Below are 21086 nucleotides of genomic sequence, written 5' to 3'. Positions count from 1 at the left end.
AGCAGGAGAGCTCACCAAGGTCCACCCCACTTCAGCTCCACTCCAGCCTTTATGACAAGAGAAGGATGGGGTGGCTCATCTTCTGCCTATATGAGCTTAAATGCCTGTTCTCTCTCCATCCCAAACTCTCCCCAGAACACACCAGCGTGCCATAAACGCCACATCTATCTCTGAAAGCATCCATCCCTTCATCACGAGGCAGCTCCTGACAAAAAGAGGAAAAGGGAGACAAAAAAAAAACCCCTCTGGCTTCCTGCCATCTACGCTGTTAACGGCTGTTGCAATGAAGCAATGCAAGAGACATATTAATAGTGCTACTAAGAGACACATTTACTGTTGACGGCGATTCCCTGGCAGATTTATTGCTGGGTTGCTGGGAGGGAAGGCTGGGCCCCTCAGTAGCACAATTAAAACCCAATTGAACACGGGCACAAAGAATCAATACTCTCTCTGGCCAACTTATAGTTTTGCAAAATACAAATAGAAATTAATTGACCTGAATATAGTTGCTAACTGGTCATTACTGCGTGTTTGGCATCCTGCTGGCACAGTGAGGGCAAGAAAGAGAGGACAGACCTAAACCTCAATTTTGAAGCCAGAAACAGGGCTTTGCTCTCATCCCTGTAAAGGGTGTGCTCTGCTTACAGAAACAGCCAGGACTAAATCCATCTTTGGAAAATCATTCCTTTTGTCTCAGCACTGAGCAAAGGACTGAGTGTTGCTCCCCCGCACAAAAATCACAATTTAGCCACGAAGGAACTGCAGTGGAGTTGAATGATAGAATGGCTTGTGTCAGAAGTGACCTTAAAGATCATCTTGCTCCCATCCCCTGCCATGGGCAGGGACACCTTCCACTAGACCAGGTTGCTCCAACCTGACCTTGAACACTTTCAGGGATGGGGCAGACACAGCTTCTCTGGGAAACCTGTGCCAGGATCTCACCACTCTCACAGGAAGGAATTTCTTCTTTACATCAAGCCTAATTTTCCTCTCTTTCAGCTTGTACCCATTATTCCTTTCAACTACAATTCCTGATGAAGAGCCCCTCTTGACTTCTTTGTAGGCTCCTCCAGATCCTGGATGGCTGCTATGGCATCTCCATGCAAGCTTTTCTTCCTCAAGTTGAACCAAGAACAGAGCACAGGAGGATTTGCCTCTCTCATCACCACCTTCAAAGGCGCCTACAGATGGATTTTCTCAGCTGGGCAAACCATGTGGTTTGAGCTTAACCCATTGAAAGGGAAGTACAGACACTGCTCAGCATGGACCACTTGACCTGTGCCTGCATCCCCAGTTCCTCTCATGCTTCCCTCCAGCTGTGCAGGAGTGACACTGCTGAGAACCACAGTCATCGCTGCGGTGGGAGCAATTCATCAGGACTTGCTCACACCAGGAAAAAAACCTTCTCCAGCACAGTTAGGAATGCCTCACCACCAGACCACCACTCTGGACACAAACCCTCCCTCTCACCTTCACCTGGCTGTGCCTGGCAGGTGCCTGCATCACCCTGAGAAAGGAGTGAGGGCAGCGGGTGCTGAGCGCCGCAGCCAGTTCACCTGATTTCATTAGGTGCAAAGCACTCGGATACTTCACCGCTGTTGACTGGATGGATTAGCACGATTAGAGAGCAGACAGGATAAACAGATTAAACCTCACAGATGGACAGCTCGCACACAGCTCGAAAAGGAGGAGAGGGACAGCTCCGAACAAGGAGATGGAGGGATGCTTCCAGTGGATGTCCTCTCCCCTCTCCCTTAGGTGAGCACTCCTCTTCTTCACCACAGCCTGGTGCACACAATCTGGGGTTTCCCAACACACTCCCACAGCCACCAGGCAGGAAAACCTGTTGGATAGGTGACTGCAATCAACCCCTGCCTCTAGGCAATGAGGAGGGTACATAAATACATACATAACTCTGTTGGGGGCTTCTCAGAGACGTGTCGAGGCTGAGAAAGTTTTCAGATTTGCTCATTGCAAAATCAATACCTATCAGCTGTTTGAAATTAAAGGAAAGATTAGGTCCTGGTTTTATACACGCTTTATTGTATTCCGAGAGCTTTCTACTCAGCCAAATAAATCTTCTTTAAGAGGATTAGGAAACTTTCATTATCTTTATCTAACCTGAACTAACACTAACTCTGAAAAATTAATCTAGAGACCGGACAAAAGCCAGTAGCTGGTGCAAAGCCACAAGAATCCAGAGGCAGCATCCATCAGAGAGCTACTGGTCCCTCTGATCTGCCAGCACCTGGATCCCCTCATCAGAACAGCCTCAGAACACTGCTTTGCAACCCAACAGCATCTGCTATATTAATAGACTTGCCTGTGAGGCCCTGTGCCAAGAGCCCTTCATGGCCCCACAGAGATTTCGACCTCTCTCCCAAAAGCACAGAGCCTTGTGCTGCTGGGATCTGCTTCTCCTCTGTGCCTGGCAGCACATTGCTTTTGGCTCTCCTGAAGCACTTCAAACACCTGCTTGAGCACCTTACTAACAAATCCCTGATGGAGCAAGCTGAGCAACACGGTTCCAAGCAGTGGAGACAAGTCAAATTCACAGCACGGACAGGCAAAGGGGGAATAAAGAAGAGCTCAGCAGCCCCACTGCCAGTTCTCAGGTGTCCTCTGCCCCGTGTGACAACTGCACAACACAGCAAGGCTGAGACAATGCACGCTCATCTCCTCCCTGGCATGGTGGGCACTTGTCCACACCACTGCTCCCATGCCATGCAATCTCTGAAACAGCTCCAACTCAATCATCAAGAGGGCCTCCAAACCCTTCCCAAGTCCAGGCAGCCTTCCAGACCAAACCACCCAGCAACAGCACGAGGCACGTTCAGACCTACCTTGCACGATGAGGTGGACGCGTGAAGTCTTGGGGTGATTGTCTGTCTGCACAGAGCAGGTGTAGGGGCCCTCATCGTAAATGTCCACATTGTGTATCTTGATGCTGTACTGGGTCTTGGTGTTGGACAGGATGACCACACGGTTGTCTATAGACCACTTGTCATTGCCGGCATACAGGATGGTGCTGCGGTTCAGCCACGCTACCCGCGTGACCCGCTCATCCACAGTACACCTGCAGGGGACACACAGAGGGTCACACACCTGGAACGGGACACACACAGAGCATCCCAGGTCCCAAAAAGGGATAGGAGCAGGATGGGAGGGTGGTTACTCAGCTCTGCCATGCTGCGGCCATGCTCCCTGTTTCCACATCCCCCATCACGTGAGATTTCACATAAACAGCAGGTTTGCCAGAAATAAAACCTCCCTTTTTCTTTTACACACAACTGGGGAACCACAGACAAAATTTCTATTGTTTGACCTCTGCAAGCCAGGCAGACCATCTCTTCTCACCCACCTCCACAGCCCCCCTTGCCTTTGCTGTGCACTGAGAATTCCAGATGAAGCTGTAAAATGTGCTGACAGTTCAGCTTGTCGGCACAGCCCTCGAGCCATCCCCGGGGTGATAAACACCCCCACTGCTGGGGACAGGGGCCACAGCACACGCACAGGGAGAGGGGAAGAAGAGAAACAGCCGGAGATGGCCAAGCCAGCACATGGGGAAGGGAAGGGAACATTTGGATAAGCAGCTGTAAATCCTACAAGTGCCTTGAAAACACAACTCGGTCGTTTCCATTATTTATTTCCTGCCTGGCTCCCACCCTCCCTGCTCTGAGACGTGCAGGAGCTCAGCAGCTCCGGTCCACGGTGCTGAGTTACACTTGGCAAGGAATGGGATGGGGGGGAAGGGAATTTAAATGTTCCTGGAAAACATGGCTTTTTCATGCTTTTTTGATAGATTCTTCCCCATCTATCTACTTGCAGCCTTCTCTGCTGCTGCCATGGTATCTGCAGCAAAAGCTCTGAGAGTTTGGTTAAATTAAGAGCCCAGCATCCCTTGGGAGCTTCACCTTTACCACCTGAGGACCTGGCTAGGGAAGCTTTCTCTTGGCATAAAAAGAAAAAAAAGGGAAATCAAGCTACACATGAGCTAGTGCCAGAAGTGGCAGGCCTGCCGCAGCCCAAGACTGTAGGAAAAGGCACCTACAGTCAATCACGGAACTCGTGCGAGTCCCTCTCCACATGCCTGTAAATTCAGAGAGCAGCTGGGAGGCTGTTCCTGTCCTCATCCCCACTGCAGTGCCTCTCCTGCCCAGGCTCTGGGGGTGTTATATGCCTCCCTTGCTGAGATCACAGAGCATCACCTCGATCGAGATTATTAATCGGGCGCAGGGAAGGGGCGATACTTGGCATGCTTGAGGGTCCCCCCGGGTGCTCGGTTCAGAGGAATGAGCCATATATTCTCCTGCAAACAAGTAATTTTCCCCTTGCAGGAGCTGTACGTCTCTGCCAGCCACATCACGTATGGGCTCAGGGAAAGACGGATGGTGCTCCATGCCTGCCACGGCACCATCAGCACAAGGGGACCCTGCCTGGTGTCAGACCTGCCCTGGTGCCAGCTCGGCTTTGCCAGGCCAGGGCAGCCTTGTGCCAGCAGATAGCATTGTCCTTGTCAGGAAACCGAGCCCTCTCTTCCTTCAAATTAACTGGGGGAGAGCTAAGCACAGCCGAGTAAAGTTCGGCCCTGGGGGATTCCAGTCTAGTGGACTATTACTGCTGTCTCACTTCATTATAATGAATAATAAAGAGATACTTACACACGGCTTCTGTAAATTATTCATTGCGTGCACTGAAAAATCAGGGCAGCAATATGTAAAACAGACAACTCGCATGTCTGCGCTCATATAAATATCCAGACTACAGCCCTGCGAGGTACTCTCGGGTCCCCTCATTAGGGGTGAAGCACAAGGACTCGGTTTGAAGTGACAGGGATGAGACGCTCGTGCCGGCGCTGAGTACGTTTCAGTGTTGCAGCCCAGCTTCGGCTGGTGCATATGGGATGTACTTCCTGAGGAGATCTGGGGTGGTCCAGGACACCTGAGAGCTGGGGTGGTTCATTCTGCATTTACATCTCACACTACATCTCAGAGCTGCACTGCATGAGCACCCAGGGATGCCCCGGGTGGACACTCACAGGAGGGAGGGCAAGGACAGCATCACCCTGCCTTGTCTGCGGTGCTGGTGACTGGTACTGCCCTCAAAACCACTTGGAATGAGCAGGAAGCAGCAACTTGGAGACCTCTGTGACAAGCCCATGCCAAGAGCAAGGAGGCAAAGGCTCCTTCTTCCCATCCCTCACTGCCACTCAACACCAAATTTAGGACCAAGTCTCTTCAGCTTTGTGCAGCATCATGTTCCTCTCTACTGGAACCCAGACTGTCCCCTGCAGCTACAGACAGCCAGACAAAAAACAGACCTCCTGGGAACGTGTCAGAACCACCACCAGCAGAAAAGCCCCATCCATCAGCTGGCACAGAGCACATGGCATTCCTGCAGGCACCTTCTCAGCTAACCTCACTCTCCCACCGCCAGTTTTCCCGTACCCTGGCAATTGGCACTACAAAGAGAATACTGATGGATACCCTGGCACAAGGATCACCTCATCAGCCTCTTTACCTGTCTGGGAAAGTGATCTCCATTAGCTGCTAAGCTGACGGCACTCGCTTGTCTGCTGAGCTGTCTTTGCTCCTCATTTCCAATTGACCAGGATTATGATAATGTCTCCAGTAAGCAAACAGGTAAAGAGACTTCTGCAAAGTGTTTAGATAAAGCAGACAAGCTCTGACAAAGCTGGATAATAAAGCAGGCCAGGAGGTTTTCCCTTGAAGGGATCTAATTAAAACCAAAGACAAACCCCCATTAACAGCTTCCTGAAGGCACCGTATCCATCTCTAGAAACTGCCTTACCAGTCCAGAAGGGACAAAAGACAATAAAGCACCTGTCACATGGGAGGGAAATAAACTTATCCTGGCTCTGCAGTTCACCTGGAGAAAGCCCATCAGCAAGGCAGGGGGAATATCTTGGGAATGATATCATCAGCCCCCAGCATACGCTGCATCCCAGTTCCCCCACACATCCCTTCTTTGCACAATGTGACCAGTGTCATCAGCTCCTCCATCTCTGCATCCCACTTACACCCTCATTGCCTCTGAGCAGAGACTTTTCACCATCTGTAACCCTTCAGCTGCCTCCAGCCACTGCTGCTCTCCTCCAGAGTGGCTGGGGAGCTCTGGATGCCAGGCTTTGCTGGAGCTCCCCACAGCATTCACAATGATACATGTGGGCTCTCTAAAGCTCCATCTCCTGAGACCCATACTGATCCCCTCACTCTGCAGGAGGACGAGAGCTGATGCAGGGATCCCAGTGCTCCACCAGAGATGAGGGTGATGAACCTGAACGCAGCAGCGTGAGAAGATGCATGAGGGTGGGAGCTGGGGGCACCGGCGCTGTGCTGCTTCCCCTCTAATTGCCCCTATTCCTCATTCTTAAATGCTAATTTTGAAGTTTGCCATGGGATTATTTCACTTAGTGTCAACAATACAGATAGCTCTGCTGACGTGCTCTTTGTGTGTGGTGGCACACAGTGCCCGTCTCCCTCCTCCTGCACCTATTAGGAGAGACCCCACATAGCTCCCACAGCAGGCTCCTTCCCAGCCCCATCAATGAGCACTGACAGCGCCTCTCCTACGTGTGGGTTGAGCCATAACACCCTCCACCTTCTCCTGCCTTCTCTGACCATGTCACAGACCTTTCCTGCACTGCTGACTCGGCTGAACACGAGGGAGAAGCCTGGGGCTGCCCTCAATGCCTCCCCCATGGTGAGGGAAATACTGCATCCAGGGTCAGCACAAGTTTTCTGGCAGTAATTTAGAGGGATAAACAGCAAAAAAAAGAGTTGGAGCCATGCAGGAAGTCTTGCAAAATCCTCTCCATGGGTGCAAAATATTCTGAGGAATGGGATACGAGGGACTCCAAAATGTTGATGCACATCCTAAGAAACCCAGGGGACACGTTTGTACCTGAAGAGCCAACACCACAAATCCCTGTCCATGCCAAGAGGCTGGGGGGATGGATCAACCCAAATTTCTTGCCCATTTGTTTGGACACATGGTGGGACTTTTGGAGTTGTCCAGCACAGAGCCAGGACGTGGGCTTAATGATCCTTGTGTGTCCTTTCCAGCTGAGGATATTTGATGATTCTAGGATTCAAACCTCTCCTGTTTCCTTGTTCAAACCAACAACGCTCTACTTTTAAACTCCTCTATGGCCCTTCAACCCCAAACTGCTTCTCTCTCCTGTAGGTAACATGTCTCGTCAGGATGACAAATGGAGATGCCAAAACCAGTTGCAAACTTGCCGGCTGACCCAGTTTTCAGCAGCTAAAATAGCTCACCCAGATCGGGAGTGAAGCCCCTCGACAGCGACCAGGTGATGCTTCACCCTGGGAAACCTCCAACCAAAAATACCTGTCACAGGGGCAGAACAAACACCCTTGTCTTTCAGAAGAAATTGTTAATTACATTTGCCAGGGACTCCTAATGGGATTTCTCCTGCACTTCCAATATTCGCCCTGGCTACACAGTTAAGGGGCACCGGATACTTTTTATTCTGGGCGGCTGGAGAAAAGGCAGAGGAGATTTATTTGTAATCATCGTAAATAAACACATTTCCTCAGAAGTAAACACAAAAGAACAGAACCTGGCTGGGCTCCCACTTCGTTCAAGATGCAAATGAGAAGCAGGCCATCAAAACATTGCAGCTCCTCTAATCCTCTCCCAACAATGCAACCGCCACATTATCTGCAGGGACAATGGCATCTGCGCCATGTGACAGCAGGTCTCACATGGCAGCTCCCAAGGGCAGGACTGCGCCACCTGAGCTTCCCCCACTGCCAGCCATGCTGTTTATTCATGGGTGGAGGGCTCAAGGCACTTATTTTTTCATCATGCTCCTGTCCACTCTATCTCCGAGGCACCCACAGTGTCCCTTCTCCCCTCTCTCCCATCCTTCTCAGTGCCTGGATGTGGAGTGCACACCTCCATGCCATCCCAGCACCCCAAGGACAGACACCACAGCTCCATGCCATCCCAGCACTCTGAGAACAGAAAGCATAGCTCCATGCCATCCCCACACCACCCCAGCACTCTGAGAACAGAAAGCACAGCTCCATCCATCCCCATGCCATCCCAGCACTCTGAGAACAGAAAGCATAGCTCCACACCATCCCTACGCCATCCCAGCACCCCGAGAACAGAGGGCACATCTCCACACTGACCCCATGTCACCCCAGCATCCCAAGGACAGAGGGCACTTGGGATGCACTCTATGGCATCACCCAGCACTACTACCACCCATCCAGCCTTCACCAACCACTCAGCAAGTCCTGATCCATCACCACACCCATACCCACTGTGGGAAAACAAGGAGCATGGGGTGTGCCAGAGCTTGGCCAGCCCAAAGTTCTCCTTTTCTCCATAACATTCCTCCCTCCCCACCGTACACCACTCAGCTGCTGCCTCCTGCAAAGCCACACACAACTGCAAGTTTAATTAATTGCCTGGCCCCACTGCTACTGCTCCAATTCCCCAAGAGCTCCCAGTGCTGTTCAAACACAATCCAGGCCACTGGAAAACCTGTTTCCTCCCAACAACCCCCTGCCCAAAGCCCTCCAAGGGCCATGGGACGCTTCTGCCCTCTCCAGAGGCTCAGGGCTTCACAGGGAGGGTTTGTCCCTGGTGGTTCCCCTGCAGTGGCAGTTTGCCCACCAGCAGGCATCAGAATAGGAGCTGCTCCCTGTGAAAAATCAAAGCCCAAATTGATACATTAGCTACTGCTAAATATAAAATATCCATCTGCAAAGATAATAAGCCTGTGAGGGCAGAGGCTGTCGAGTTGCTCCATTTCAGATAGTTTAATGGTGTTTTGGTCCATGACTGCAGCTCCCAGACATTAGAATGATAACAAGATGATGAGGAGGGCGGGAGCCGTCTGCGCGAGGCATCAGAAGTCAAGACAATGCTCACTACGCAGTCCCTGAGGGGTCCATGTCACACAAAACACTGGCTGCTCTGTGCCCAGCATCCACAGGGCTTTGGGTGGCCTCTGTAACAACCTAGCACATGCAAAGGCTGCCAAGGGGTTGCTGCCAAGCTTGAGCTGACATTAATTCAGGGAGGGGGGTCTGAGTCCCCTGGAGTCAGGGGTGGACCTGGGTACCACTGCAGGTGGCACAGAGTGATGCTAAAGCTGATGCAGGCATAGCTGTGCTGCAGATGGCTTAAAAAGCAATCCCAGTTTGAAGAGGGAAGGGATGCCCAGTGAGGTGAGCTGCTGCATGGTGCCCCCTCTGACAGATCACATCTTCTCCCCAAAGCCATTCACGGGATTTTCTGAATTAATGCTCCGCATCGAGCAAATCCAGAAACAGTCAGCTCTGTTAAAGCGAGCCAGGCTTTGCCTCCAGTTTGTAAAGCCCTTCTTTCACTCCTCATTGCTTCTACTTCAGCTTGCAGGGACACACCTCACGCTGACAACATCATTGGCAAGGGAAAGGGGGGCTGGGCAAAGTCAGGTACTCCTTCCAACCTGATTTTCCCTTGTTTCTGACACAGCACTGCATCAATATCCATGCTCACGTGCCGGGATGCTCCCCCTGTGTCGTAGGGAAGGTCAGAAGGCATTAGCCTAAGCCCCAACAGCCAACAGCTGTTATTAGCTCAGGAGAAATCTTCATAAGGAAATATGAGGTGGCAGCAAAAGAAATAAAGCGGAAGGCCTTTGGATGGAGCAAATCAATGGGAATGTTTATAGAGCAGGTGGCACGTAAATGCTTCCATCAGAGGCAGTCGATGCTGGCGGCCACACCTCATCTCACAAAGACAGAGATGAAAATGAAGGCACTGAGCAGGGGCAGCCAGGCCAGCAAAACCACAGAAATTGGAAGAAGTACAGAAAAGCATCTTTACTTGCCCAAAATGATTGCACTTTCTCCCTAGCACAGCCAGGTGTTTATTTCACACTTCTCCGTGGTCACTTGGCCATGCTGTGGTTTGAAGAAGGCTGGGACATCTTCCCAGCTCTTCTCCAAAAAGACAGTCACCATCCAGCAGCGTTTACCATCAAGGCATCAGTACCTATCCTAAGAAACATGGGCAGAGAGCTGTTTTCTCACCAGGAAAAGCAAATTGCCCTATCCCTACACCAAGCCCTGCCCTACATCCTTGCAGGGAAAAACCCACCAATGCTCTCAGCAACTGGAAGGGTGCAATCTGGAGATTCCCCTGCTCTCTGCCAGTGTAGGCAGAGCGCCCTGCTCAATCAGCACCTGCACCTTGCCTAAATCAGTGCTAATCTCACACAATACAGCACCTGCAACCGCCTGATTTCCAGTGTTCTTCAATCAAAAGCAGCAAAGAAAACACTGAGTTCATCGCTAGCAGAGCTGAGCAGTTGAGAAACTCAACTCCTCCACGCCCGTGCTGGGGTTGTAGGGTTGTAATTTTCCTTGCTATTTCTTTTTTGACAGGTTTTTTCATTCATCTGCCCAGGCAGGGAGAGAGAGGAATAACTTTGGCTGTCACAGCTGGACACGCAGTTAAGTGCGATAATTAGCATGTGGCAACGTGAGGCTCTGACCGCTCTGATTCAGCCATCCTGATGGGACTGGGGACCGTCTCCATCTCAGCTGGATGAGGGGGACACTTGCAACCCAGGGGGATGTGGCCGTGGCACTGGCAGCAACCCACAGCTGCAAAAGAAGAAAGGATGCTGGCAGGCTGACTAAAACCTGGATCAAGGCACATCCACGAGAGAAGGAGCTGGAGCAAAACCATCGGACACTTGTCCCTGCATTGCAAGGAGGGGAAATTGGCCTGAAGCCACCCCAGTGCAGGACACAGTGGCAATGCAGCAAGGGAGTGGTGCTGTCACCCCAAAAGGGGTTCCTGGGGGAAACAAAAGCATGTAGAGCCCTTTAATAGGAAAGCCATCCATGTCTTCATCACATGTGGGCCTCTCGGTCGGTCTATCTGGCCACACCACCTTCCCCAAGAGCCAGGCAAAAAGCAAACCTCTTCTCACATCCTGTTGTTGATTACCACCAAAAATATATTTGTCATGAGATGCCCACTGCTATCTCTGTGGCTCTTAAGGGTAATGGAGAGGTTTCAGTCTTTGGAGGATAAGTCTCAAGCTCTTGGCTGCTTGCCCGGGAGGATTATTTTACATCAGGTTGAGTTCTGTAGTAATTATCTTCAAAACAGCTGGACTGCTGGATAAACTCACTGTATCTTAATGCACAATACGGGAGCAAACGCAGGGAATTAAACTGCAATTCCAGGCAGATCGACGGAAAAACCTCTCGCCGGTGTTTCAGAGGCCGAGGCTCAGGGCTTCTCACACGTTAGGGGTGGGGAGGCATTTGCTCATTTGAAATCAATTCCAACTTCCCCAGAGACAGAACGGAGGGAGAAAGAGATGCTGGATGAAGATGTTTTACCCTCAAGCTTTCAGCAAAGAAAAAAATCTGTGTTTTTCTGACCCTCATGGTTGGAAAATGAAGCAGTGTTTGATCCAGGCTGGACAGCTTGATGCTCCACACAACCCTGAGACTTCCGTAAAAGCTCCAACATTACAAGGTCTTGGCTCCATGCTGCACCGTTCACTGCAGTGACAGCGGGAAGGGAAAGCTGAGGGGCAAATCAGCTCACTCCATCCATACCCCTCACACCTCAAAGTCACTCCCTGTGAGTATCTCACCCCAAGAGGATGAAGGGGCTGACAGATGGACAAACTGACTCCCAGACTGGTCCACCAGCATGAATTAAAAGGAAAAAAAATCAGGTACCTTCACGGTTGTGCTGCCACAAGATTTAGGTGCAAAATCCTTGCAGACGGAATTAATAACCTCTAAAAAGAGGGAAATTCTGCCGCTGGAGAACGAAGCTGTATTTCATGGCGAACACCATAAAGCGCTCCTGCCAAACGCGAGATCTGTAAACGACCTGGGTGAGCCATCAGCTCAGGAATATAATTGCCAATTTTCAGGAATTTCACCAGCAATTAGGCAAAATAAAATAACCCACCAGAGGAAATCCTCTGCTCGCTGCTCCCACGCCTCCCTGACCCATCTGATTTCTACCCACCACTGCTCTGCAGGGATGAGGGTTGATGCTTCAGGCACTGAGGAGCCAGGTGACAGCTCCGTGAAGATGAAGAAGTCATCTCCAGTGCCAGATAAAGAAGTCGTCATCATTGTGAGGTGACAACAGACACTCCTGGGCACCAGCCAGATGAAGACCTTTCCTGCTGGTATCCCCTCTCCGAGCATCCCTGAGAACCAGGAGTCTCATCTAGGTAACCCCAGGGGCTGAACAACTGCATGCAATTACGGGGTTTATTTGTTTGAGTTGCACGTGAATATCCCAAATTACATTATCAGATCATAGTCCTGCTTCTGATTTATTCCTTCTTTGTTCTTCAAGTCTTCGTACATCTAAGCAATTAACCTCTCAAAGAGCTGGAGAACACATAATTATCCTCATTTGTCTAAACGTCACCAAGATGGCTGCCTTTCAATTAACCTTCTGGGAATGGAGGGAAGTTGGAGTGATACAGTGATCATTTCCAACTTCAGCCTAGGCTGCAGCTTTTTTTTTCCCCTTAAAGTAATTTAATTGAAATATTCAGATGATAAAATATAGCCAGATAACTGTTACTGCAGGTAACGGGATCAAGAGGGGGCTTGCAATCGAAAAAGAAGTCAAACGAGGTACAGTAATATTATATCAATACGTGGCACTTCCATCTAAAAATATCAAAGCACTTAATGAAGGGAGCATTTCACACTCCCTTGCCAGGCTGAGACTTACATCACTTCAATATGTCACTGCTATCAATAGGGAAACTGAGGCAGAGGATGTGCTCTGCCACTCGGAATTTACAGAGTCAATCCCTATGCAGTCAGGAACTTCCCAACTCTCATGAACCCCTTTCCTACCCTAGCAGAAGTTGGCTCCTTCATGAGGACAGCAGGGGAGACACTCTGGGGACCGAGCTGCTTTTGTTTTTATTTATTTCAATAATAATAACCCCCGATCTGCTGAGCCAATGTCTGCCACACCAGGGAGTGAGGGAGCCGTTCCCACCCATTGCCTCACTAATAAATATGCATCGTTCCCGCCAGGAAGTGTCAGGTCAAGCTTTGCACCCGCACGAAGCGCGACACCAGCATCGTCTGGCACGGGCGAGCAATATTTATACACACCCCCGCTCATAAATACACAGGCAAAATAAACAAGGCGGCTCTGAAGTTCAGCGCATCTCCTCCCTGACAAGCGTGGCTCCTCAATTCCCCGCGGTGCCACGGCTCCACTCCCGGCGTGAAATTGAGCTCTCCAAAAAGCAATTTGGGCTTTGCTCCAAGCCCTGCTCGGTGCCTCCTGCCCCGGCAGCACCAAGGTGGCTGTGGCAGGACCAGCTCTCACACTCCCTGCACACAGAGTGGGTTGGGGGAGGCTGGACAGAGCTCCCACATAAAGGGAAACTGAGGCACGGTGATTCACAGGACTCATTCCCTGCATCCTTCCCTCCCAACCTCACGTGTGCATCAGTGTTTGAGCACTAGGCAGCCACTTTGCTTATCCATGCAGGCAAGAGGGGAGGAAAGGAGGTGTGAATACAAGAGGGTTCCCACTGGGGACACCACAAACCCGGAGCATTCATCCGGAGATGAGAAGCGAGGGTAACACAATAGCCACTGAGTTTATTCTCGGCGCAGGCTGGCGGCAACACAATTAAAATGCAGGTCGGAGTTAAGGAACCTTCCTATAAATCTTTGCTTTTGACTCTTGGGCTTGACAGGAAGCCTATACCTGGCGCGGGGAGTACAGACCGAGGGGGAGGCATGGATAAAGGCTCTGCTTTATGGACGGCCATTTTAATGTTTCGTTTGAGTAATGGGCCTTGCAAATTAGCACCCCGGCAGCCTGAAATACATATTTTTCCAAGGACATGCAGGCTTCCTGATCCGACAGGTGATGTGGGCAAACAAGCCCCGAGGGCAGCTGCAATCTCAGCTCTTTGTGGCTGCAGTCATATTCTATCCCAGCCGGCATGATGAAGAAGAAAACAGAGAGCTTGGAGGGGGAATCCGGAGGCTGAGGGAGGAAATGGAGCAGAAAACGACCCTGTGTGAGACCAGCAAGGGGCTGATGAGCGGCAGCAGTGGCAGGGAGTGCCTGCCAGCCTCTGGAGGGAACTGATGCTGCACTGGCACAGCACGGCTCCTCTCTCCCTCAAGGGAACCCGGCGAGACACTCCGGGGCACGTCTGTGCCTCTGAGAGGCACGTGCCTCTCCTTGCACAATCAAAACCATGGATCTCCAGCTCTTCATGCAGCTTGTCTGAGCATCTGGCTCTGGGCTGAATATTCAGAAAGGCTGGAGGTGCTGCAATCACACTGGGGAGAAGGGCGATGCCTTGGTTGTGGGGAAATTAAGCTGACAGCGAGTGGACTGCCCAGTGGGGCTCCAGCTTCTCCAATGCAAACATGGCCAGGAAGATGGGAGTCAGGAGAGCAACGGAGAAATATGTGTGGCTGAACACGAGGGGGAGCTCAGGCCAGAGTGTACAGGGGAGCACAGAGCAAAAAGCAGAGCCTACAGCTCACCCTCTCTCTCCATCCCTCCTTTTCTGCATCCTCTCCTTCTTCTCCGTTTATCCATCCCACCCCACCACGTACATAATCTGCCTGGCTGTCACCTTCCCACACCAGCACTAGACGTGCTGGAGCTCCACCAAACTGCAGAGGAAGAAGGTGGTTGGGCACCCAGGGTATGTGTCTGAGCTGCCCCATTTGGATGTAACTCTGCACAGCAAGGGGGAAACCCCTTGCATGGAGCTGGACGTGTAGCTGGGCATGCACCCAAATCAGAGCTGAAAATGTGCCTGCAAATTGTTCTGAACCTCAAATGAGGAGATGGATGTCTGTAATTCTCCTCCTTGTCCACACAGCCTCCTGCAAGAGGCACGGGGTGACACCTCCCTGTCAGCACACATCCGTCTGCCTCTGGATTTCACTGCACAGACCATAAAGGATGGGTGGACAGAATGAAAGCAAGATCAGAACCTGGAGCGGCAGTTTGCACTGTACTTTCAGGGTCATTATCTTAGATTTAAAGTGTCCAGAAAGGACTTGGGAGCAAACTGAGCTGATGACCAAGACATGAACTTTGCATCACGGCGTGTCACAGAACTGGAGATGGACTCCTTCCTGACCCACTCCATGCACAGGGCACAACTTTCTGCGTCTCTCAGATTACTCCAGCACAGGGAAGTTGCACTTTGCGAGCACGCAGCTCTGCCTGCCTCTCCCACTCGCCCTGCCAAGTTTCAGTCATCCAGGATGTGATTTGGAGAGACAGCTCTGAACTCGGTGGGAGCGGCAGGAGTTTCAGCAGTGTATCCCGCACTCCTGAGGCGCTCTGGAGCTGCGGCACGGAGCCTGCGTGCCAGCCACTGGTGCGTGCTTGTCCAGCCAGGGAGATGCTCCAGGGCAAAGGGGAAGGAGCAGCCTTTCAGAGGTACCACGCAACCCAAGATGCTGGTTTTTATATACCAGCAACTCCCTCCAGGAGGTCTGACTGCAGCTAACCAGGGCGAGTGCAACAACATCCACCTTTCTCTGAAGGTGTAGGTGTGGGAATCCACAAAATTGGAGGGTTTAGGGAAAGCTGCAAAAGGCAGGCCTCAGAGACAGCAGAACTGTGATTAGAGCTAAGCAGTAGCCATGAGATAGGTCAGCAGAAAAATTATTTAAAAAGTAGAAAAGCAAAGACAAATAGAGCAATGGTCTGTGTATTAACGCTTGTCTAGAATAACTCCCTAAGCTGCAGAAAAGTTTATCTAGCAAGATATTAGGAAGTTCTAAGCTTAATAATGGAGCTCTGTGCATTGTGTTTTAAGGCTTACAAGTAGGTATTATATTTGAAATAAGCAAGCATTGTTTTAACCAAAGGTATGTGTGCTTATAGTGGTTGGATAGAACTACTGTCAATGTGCTTTTGGTTTGTGTGATTGGTCAAAAAACATATAGAGTGAGTTATAACATTAAGTTCTTGGTCTGCTGCCTGGGATGTGAGCTGATTGCATCTTCCCATTGTCAAAACCATGGAATTAGGCTGATGCTGGAAAATAAAACAGCTCAAGGCACATTCCACAGCAGCCCCGTCCTGTTTGTGATTTGTACATAGACCCCTGGCCGGTGATAGGGTTGAGCTCTCAGGAATTCCAGCCACCCAGAGCCCATACATTTCATTTATAGCCACAAAGAGTGCCCAGAGCCACCATCAGTAAATCCATGGTCTTGTTGCCACCCTAAGGACATGCTGAGAGCTGTTCCGAGAAATCCCTGCAGCTTTAATACCCGGAATGCCAAAAAAGGGACATGGTGATTCCAGGTTTTTCTGCCACCCATTTGTGTGCACCTACAGAGCAGAGAGACAGAGGATTGGGCCAAGGCACATGGAAATAATTTTCTGCTGGCAAAGCTGCCGACTCAAGGAGAAACATAAAACCCTCGATGAAGGGCTTGTCTAGTTTATTATAACATCGCCTTTAATTTATGCGCCTGCCTTTTATGATTGTTCTCTATCGCTGTTCCTGGGGCTTATTTATGGAGGGCCATTAGCACAGAGAGCAGGCCCTGATGAGGGAGCATTTGCAGTCTGCCGGGGGACCAGGATATAAACTGAGCTGAGGAGGAGGAGGCAGTGAGCTCTCGCATGGGGCTGCCCGAGTCCTCTCCCCGAAAGCTGAGAAGGATAATTTGATCTCGGAGAGTGATACAACTTCATTTCACGTGGCTGTCTCTGGGCAGGCTGCAGCCTCCTTCACATGCACTTTGCTGAATTCCCTGGTCCCAAACAAACTCTGCAGTGAGCAGAGGGGATGTAGAGAGCTTTGGATCAAACTGTCCACACCAAACACAAAGACAGGGAAAAGCCTCTCAGGGGTGTGAAAGAGATGCCAGGGTGAGGAGAGGGAATCACAGAGTGGTTTGTGTTGGAAGGGGTTTAAAGATTGTCTCATTCCAACCCCATGCCACAGGCAGGGACACCTTCCGCTATCCCAGGTTGCTCCAAGCCTGATCCAACCTGGCCTTGGACACTTCCAGAGATCCAGAGGCAGCCACATCTTCTGTGGGCACCCTGCACCAGGCCCTCCTCATCCTCACAGGCAGGAATTCCTCCCCATATCCCATCTAATCCTGTCATCTTAAAGCCGTCCACTCTTGATCTGTCTCTACAATACCCTTATAAAAAGCCTCTCTCCAACAGAGAGGGGTCCCCCCAGAACTGCACAATGTCCAGGCAGTGCATCCCAGGATGCTGACACTGGCACTCATCCCTGCCCGGGCATCCCACCCCTGTGCCCATCTCATCTCCTTCCACTAAAAGCAAAACACTTTGAAGGCTGTGCGAACACCCCACAGTACACAAACAAACTTCACTAATTATTCCTATTTACAAACATCACTCTCCAATCTTCAACACAACTCAGACAGGCAATCCTATGCTGGTAATTAAAACCACAGGCACCAAAATGATGGGTTAATTAAAGGTCCAACCCACCCCCAAAACGCATCGAGGTGCAGGGAAAAATGCATTGGTTCAAACCCAAAGGAAGCGGGTAGGTGGGTCTGTTGGCAGAGAGAGGCGATGTAAAATGAATTTGTATGATCAAAACCTTCCCGTACAGTTCGCAGGTAATTTGCGACGAGAACAAAAGCTTTAAATTCATCCACTAAATTATTCACTACAAATCGTCCTCCCGGCTCCTGCGCCCGTGTCCTTCAAGCTGTTCTAGGTGGTGATTATGTCCCCTCGGTGCACACGGAGGCCTCGGGGAAGCAGCTGCAGGAAAGACGGAGCCGCCGATCCGACACTGGCAGTTTGATTTACAGAGAGAACTGGGGAGAGGAGACAGCAGCCCTCAGGAAAAAAGAAACTTCAAGCTCTAACCATCCCATCAAGGGGCTTTCTGCCTTCTTTATGTGGCGGGGTTTTTTTTTTTTTTTTGCTCCCTTTCGTTTTCCGCAACAAGCTCCCGCTGCAGGCACAATAGATGATGCTAAATTATTTTGGAATATGCTGAGAATGCCCTGCTTGGCCAAGCGTAGCCTCATAAATCATTCCTCTTCTTCCACTCCCTTTCCTATTCCTGATCTCTCTTTCAGGCAGGATAATGCCAGGTTGCTGGGGAGCCCATTGCCCTGGCACCCTGGGCACTGCTGAGAATGACCAGAGCCATTCCTGCTGTCAAGGGAATGAGGCCATGTGACTGGGACAGACTGGAGCCACTCGAGCTGCTCAGGTCTCTTCACACCAGGAATCAGTTCTGGAGCTCACCTGGGTGCAAGGCAGCCTCACAGCAGCTCATGGTGGTCACAGTTCCATGTATTGCTGGGAAGGGATGGGAAAAGCAGCTCACGTTGCATTTATGTGTCAGATTTTTAAACATCACCCCTGATGAAGATGGTGATTAGGACTGAGCTCCTCTACGGGCAATAGCACAGGTCCCCTCCAAAGCAGGGGAGATGCTGGTGACGGACCTGGCAGAGCAGTGTGCCACCAGTGGTCTGGAGAAGAGGGAGAAAAGGAAAGCTGGGGAGAGGAAACCCCTGCACAGAGGAGATGTGGAACTCTTTCACATTTGTGCTGTGGAACTCATTCAGCATGTGTGCTGCAGCTGGAGTGGCTGCATGGCCCAGGGCTGTCAGCCTGGCTCCTTGCACCATGACTAAAATCACACTTTTCACTAAAAACCCCAGAGCAGAGATACCTCAGTCAAAGGCAGAGGCCCCTCCAGCTGGAACTGATGGGAGAAAAAGCACTTTGGACCAGGAACCACAGTGTGGCAAAAGCACAGTCATTTTCTAATACCTGAAGTGACATTTACCGAGTCCCTCACACTCAGCTGTGACACTGAAAATGTCATAATAGGGATATGAGTGCTGTGCATCTCTGTGCTGGCCTGGTACCCATCACTCAGGAATGATGGAGAGGCAGCAGGCTTGGGGAGCTGCTGACAAGAAGGAGCAGTGAGCAGCTCTGTTTGCAGCCCTGGGCAAGGACTACACTCTGTTCCCTCCTCAGCTCAGAATAAGGTGGATTCCCATCTTCCATGGCTTGGCTATGAGCTGGCCTGGGAGGACCCAGCCAGGTATTTTGGAGGGATGGACAGGATGAGGCAGAGTCCCCTGAGGTCACCCCAGGGAGGACAGAGCCCCGTTATCCATCAGTGTTTGATGAAGGATGAGGCTCAGGGTACCAGAGCAGAGCTGGGGTCCCCCAGCCCTCTCAGCATTACTTCCACCTCCCCATCCACAGACACAAGTAGGGTTTATCTTGGGTTTTTTAATAACTGCCCTTCTGCCCTCCCCAGGAAAACAAACCCCAAATGCAATAAGAGCCTCAGCAGTCACCCCTGCCTCTCCAGAGCCTGAGCTTTACGACTCTGTAGCCATTTCTCACTCGCTGCGTTTTGCACAGACCAGATGTGACACTCATCCTGAACAGCCAAATTTCAGGCCCCTTGGTTATTCCTTAGATGGAGCTGCTATTTTAGACAAGACAGACGCAAAACAAAAACAAAACCTAAAGCAGAAGCGGAGGGAAAAAGCCCTCTGAGCATCACAATGGTGACAAAAATCCACAGTGAGGCATTTGTCTTTGGTTTTTAACCCGGAGGAAGGTGAAAAAGCCAAGTAGGGCTGCAAACATGCCAGGGCCATGTGCCCCAGCAGCCCTGTGGGGCTGGATGGGAGCTGCTGGTGAGCAGGGAGATACCAAGGACTCTGCCAACACCGGGACCAGGGTTGGGGATGACCCTGTGTACTCACTGGATGTCTGCATCACCACCTCTCCCATGCCAGCCCCTTTTCTGGGAAAACCAGACTGCCACAAACACGTGGCTTCCCTCCAGTGCTTCTCCCAGCATGTTTGGATCACCCAGCTGCAATTCCCACCTTTGCCATCAGCACCTCTGCTGGAGTCCAAGTCCCTTCAAGTCAGCCCACCCACACCAACGAGGCCCCAGGTACCCAATATTTCATGCCCAGTATCCCAGAAGGGCTGAGGAACATGCGGACGCGCTCCATAAAGCCACCATTAGAGATCCCCTGATGGAGATGGATTATAATTTGCAAATGATTAAAACACAATTAATGGTGGTAGGGAGGTACTCGAGGCTCTGCAAAGGAGCTGTACAAATGAGGAGTTATCAGGACCTTCGGTGTCCTAAGCACCTGTCAATTCTTGGTTGAAACAAGTGCATTAGCCTCGTCCAATATCCATCTAACCTTTCCACTCTCCCTTGCTCTGTTTCCCTGGCAACCAGTTAAAAGTGCTGGAAAAAGGCACAGCTGCTTTCAGAAAAAAAGAAAAGGAAGAGGAAAAAAAAGGCAGTGTGTTCTTTTAAAGCACGTGTGCTCATCACTCTTTCCCCCCTCTCTCTCTGTCTCTCCTTTAAGTGTCTGTGTTTTCCCTGCCCAGCTCGGCTCCAACTCCCAGACCTCAGCACAAGCTGCCACGCTCAGAGGGCAACGAGCAGGGTGGGGATGGCTCTGCCATCCTGCCCTCCCTGGGGATGGCCAAATGAGCCACGAGACACTGCAGAAAACCACTTGGGACTGCTGAGGAACGGAGGGGAACAAACCCAGGAGTGGGCTCACCATGGGAAGCAGCAGAAAGGGGAGATGCTCTCCCAAACCAGCCTGTTCCTGGGGCAGGAGAGCTCAGTGTTCCCCCATGGTGTGCTCCCTGCCAGGCACGTCACAGCAGAGCCACACACAACCTGCACAGCTCTCAGGAGTGGTACAAGCTGAACACTCTGTATTTCATGGTGCTCCCTGTCAGTCTCTGAGCAAAACAGCAGTTTAACAAAGATCAAGACTTGAGGCTGTCACTAAACCCTGCTCTGCTGCCTGCTAAACAGGGTGATTTTTCCTTTCTTGCCTTTCCTCCCCGCTCCTGCCTGCCTGGGCAGAGCAACACTGATGAGTGTGGCATTTGTCCTGACACCTTTGGGGACTCAGCTCCGAAGGGTGGAAGGAAAATAGCAATGAGAGGGAGAGCAGCCATCACAAAAGATGGATGGGGAGAATGGTGCTCACTGTCACTGC

The 21086-nt window shown here is 51.0% G+C and overlaps 1 protein-coding gene across 5 annotated transcripts in view; it reads right to left on the bottom strand.

The window, feature by feature from the left end:
• Positions 1-21086, bottom strand: part of OPCML (opioid binding protein/cell adhesion molecule like) — a 309650-nt gene that overhangs the window by 21773 nt on the left and 266791 nt on the right. For all 5 annotated transcript variants that reach the window (XM_054292856.1, XM_054292855.1, XM_054292853.1 and 2 more), the window contains one exon: positions 2844-3076. In XM_054292856.1, the coding sequence (XP_054148831.1) occupies positions 2844-3076 (233 nt within the window). The remainder of the gene's footprint in view (positions 1-2843; positions 3077-21086) is intronic.

This window comes from Melozone crissalis, unplaced genomic scaffold (genome assembly GCF_028551555.1).
Source record: "Melozone crissalis strain CALT ecotype California unplaced genomic scaffold, PUWL_Pcris_2 ptg000120l_1, whole genome shotgun sequence".
NCBI classification, from domain to species: Eukaryota; Metazoa; Chordata; class Aves; order Passeriformes; family Passerellidae; genus Melozone; species Melozone crissalis.
The sequence above is the reverse complement of the archived record's forward strand: the minus strand, read 5'-3'. Positions and strand labels throughout refer to the sequence as shown.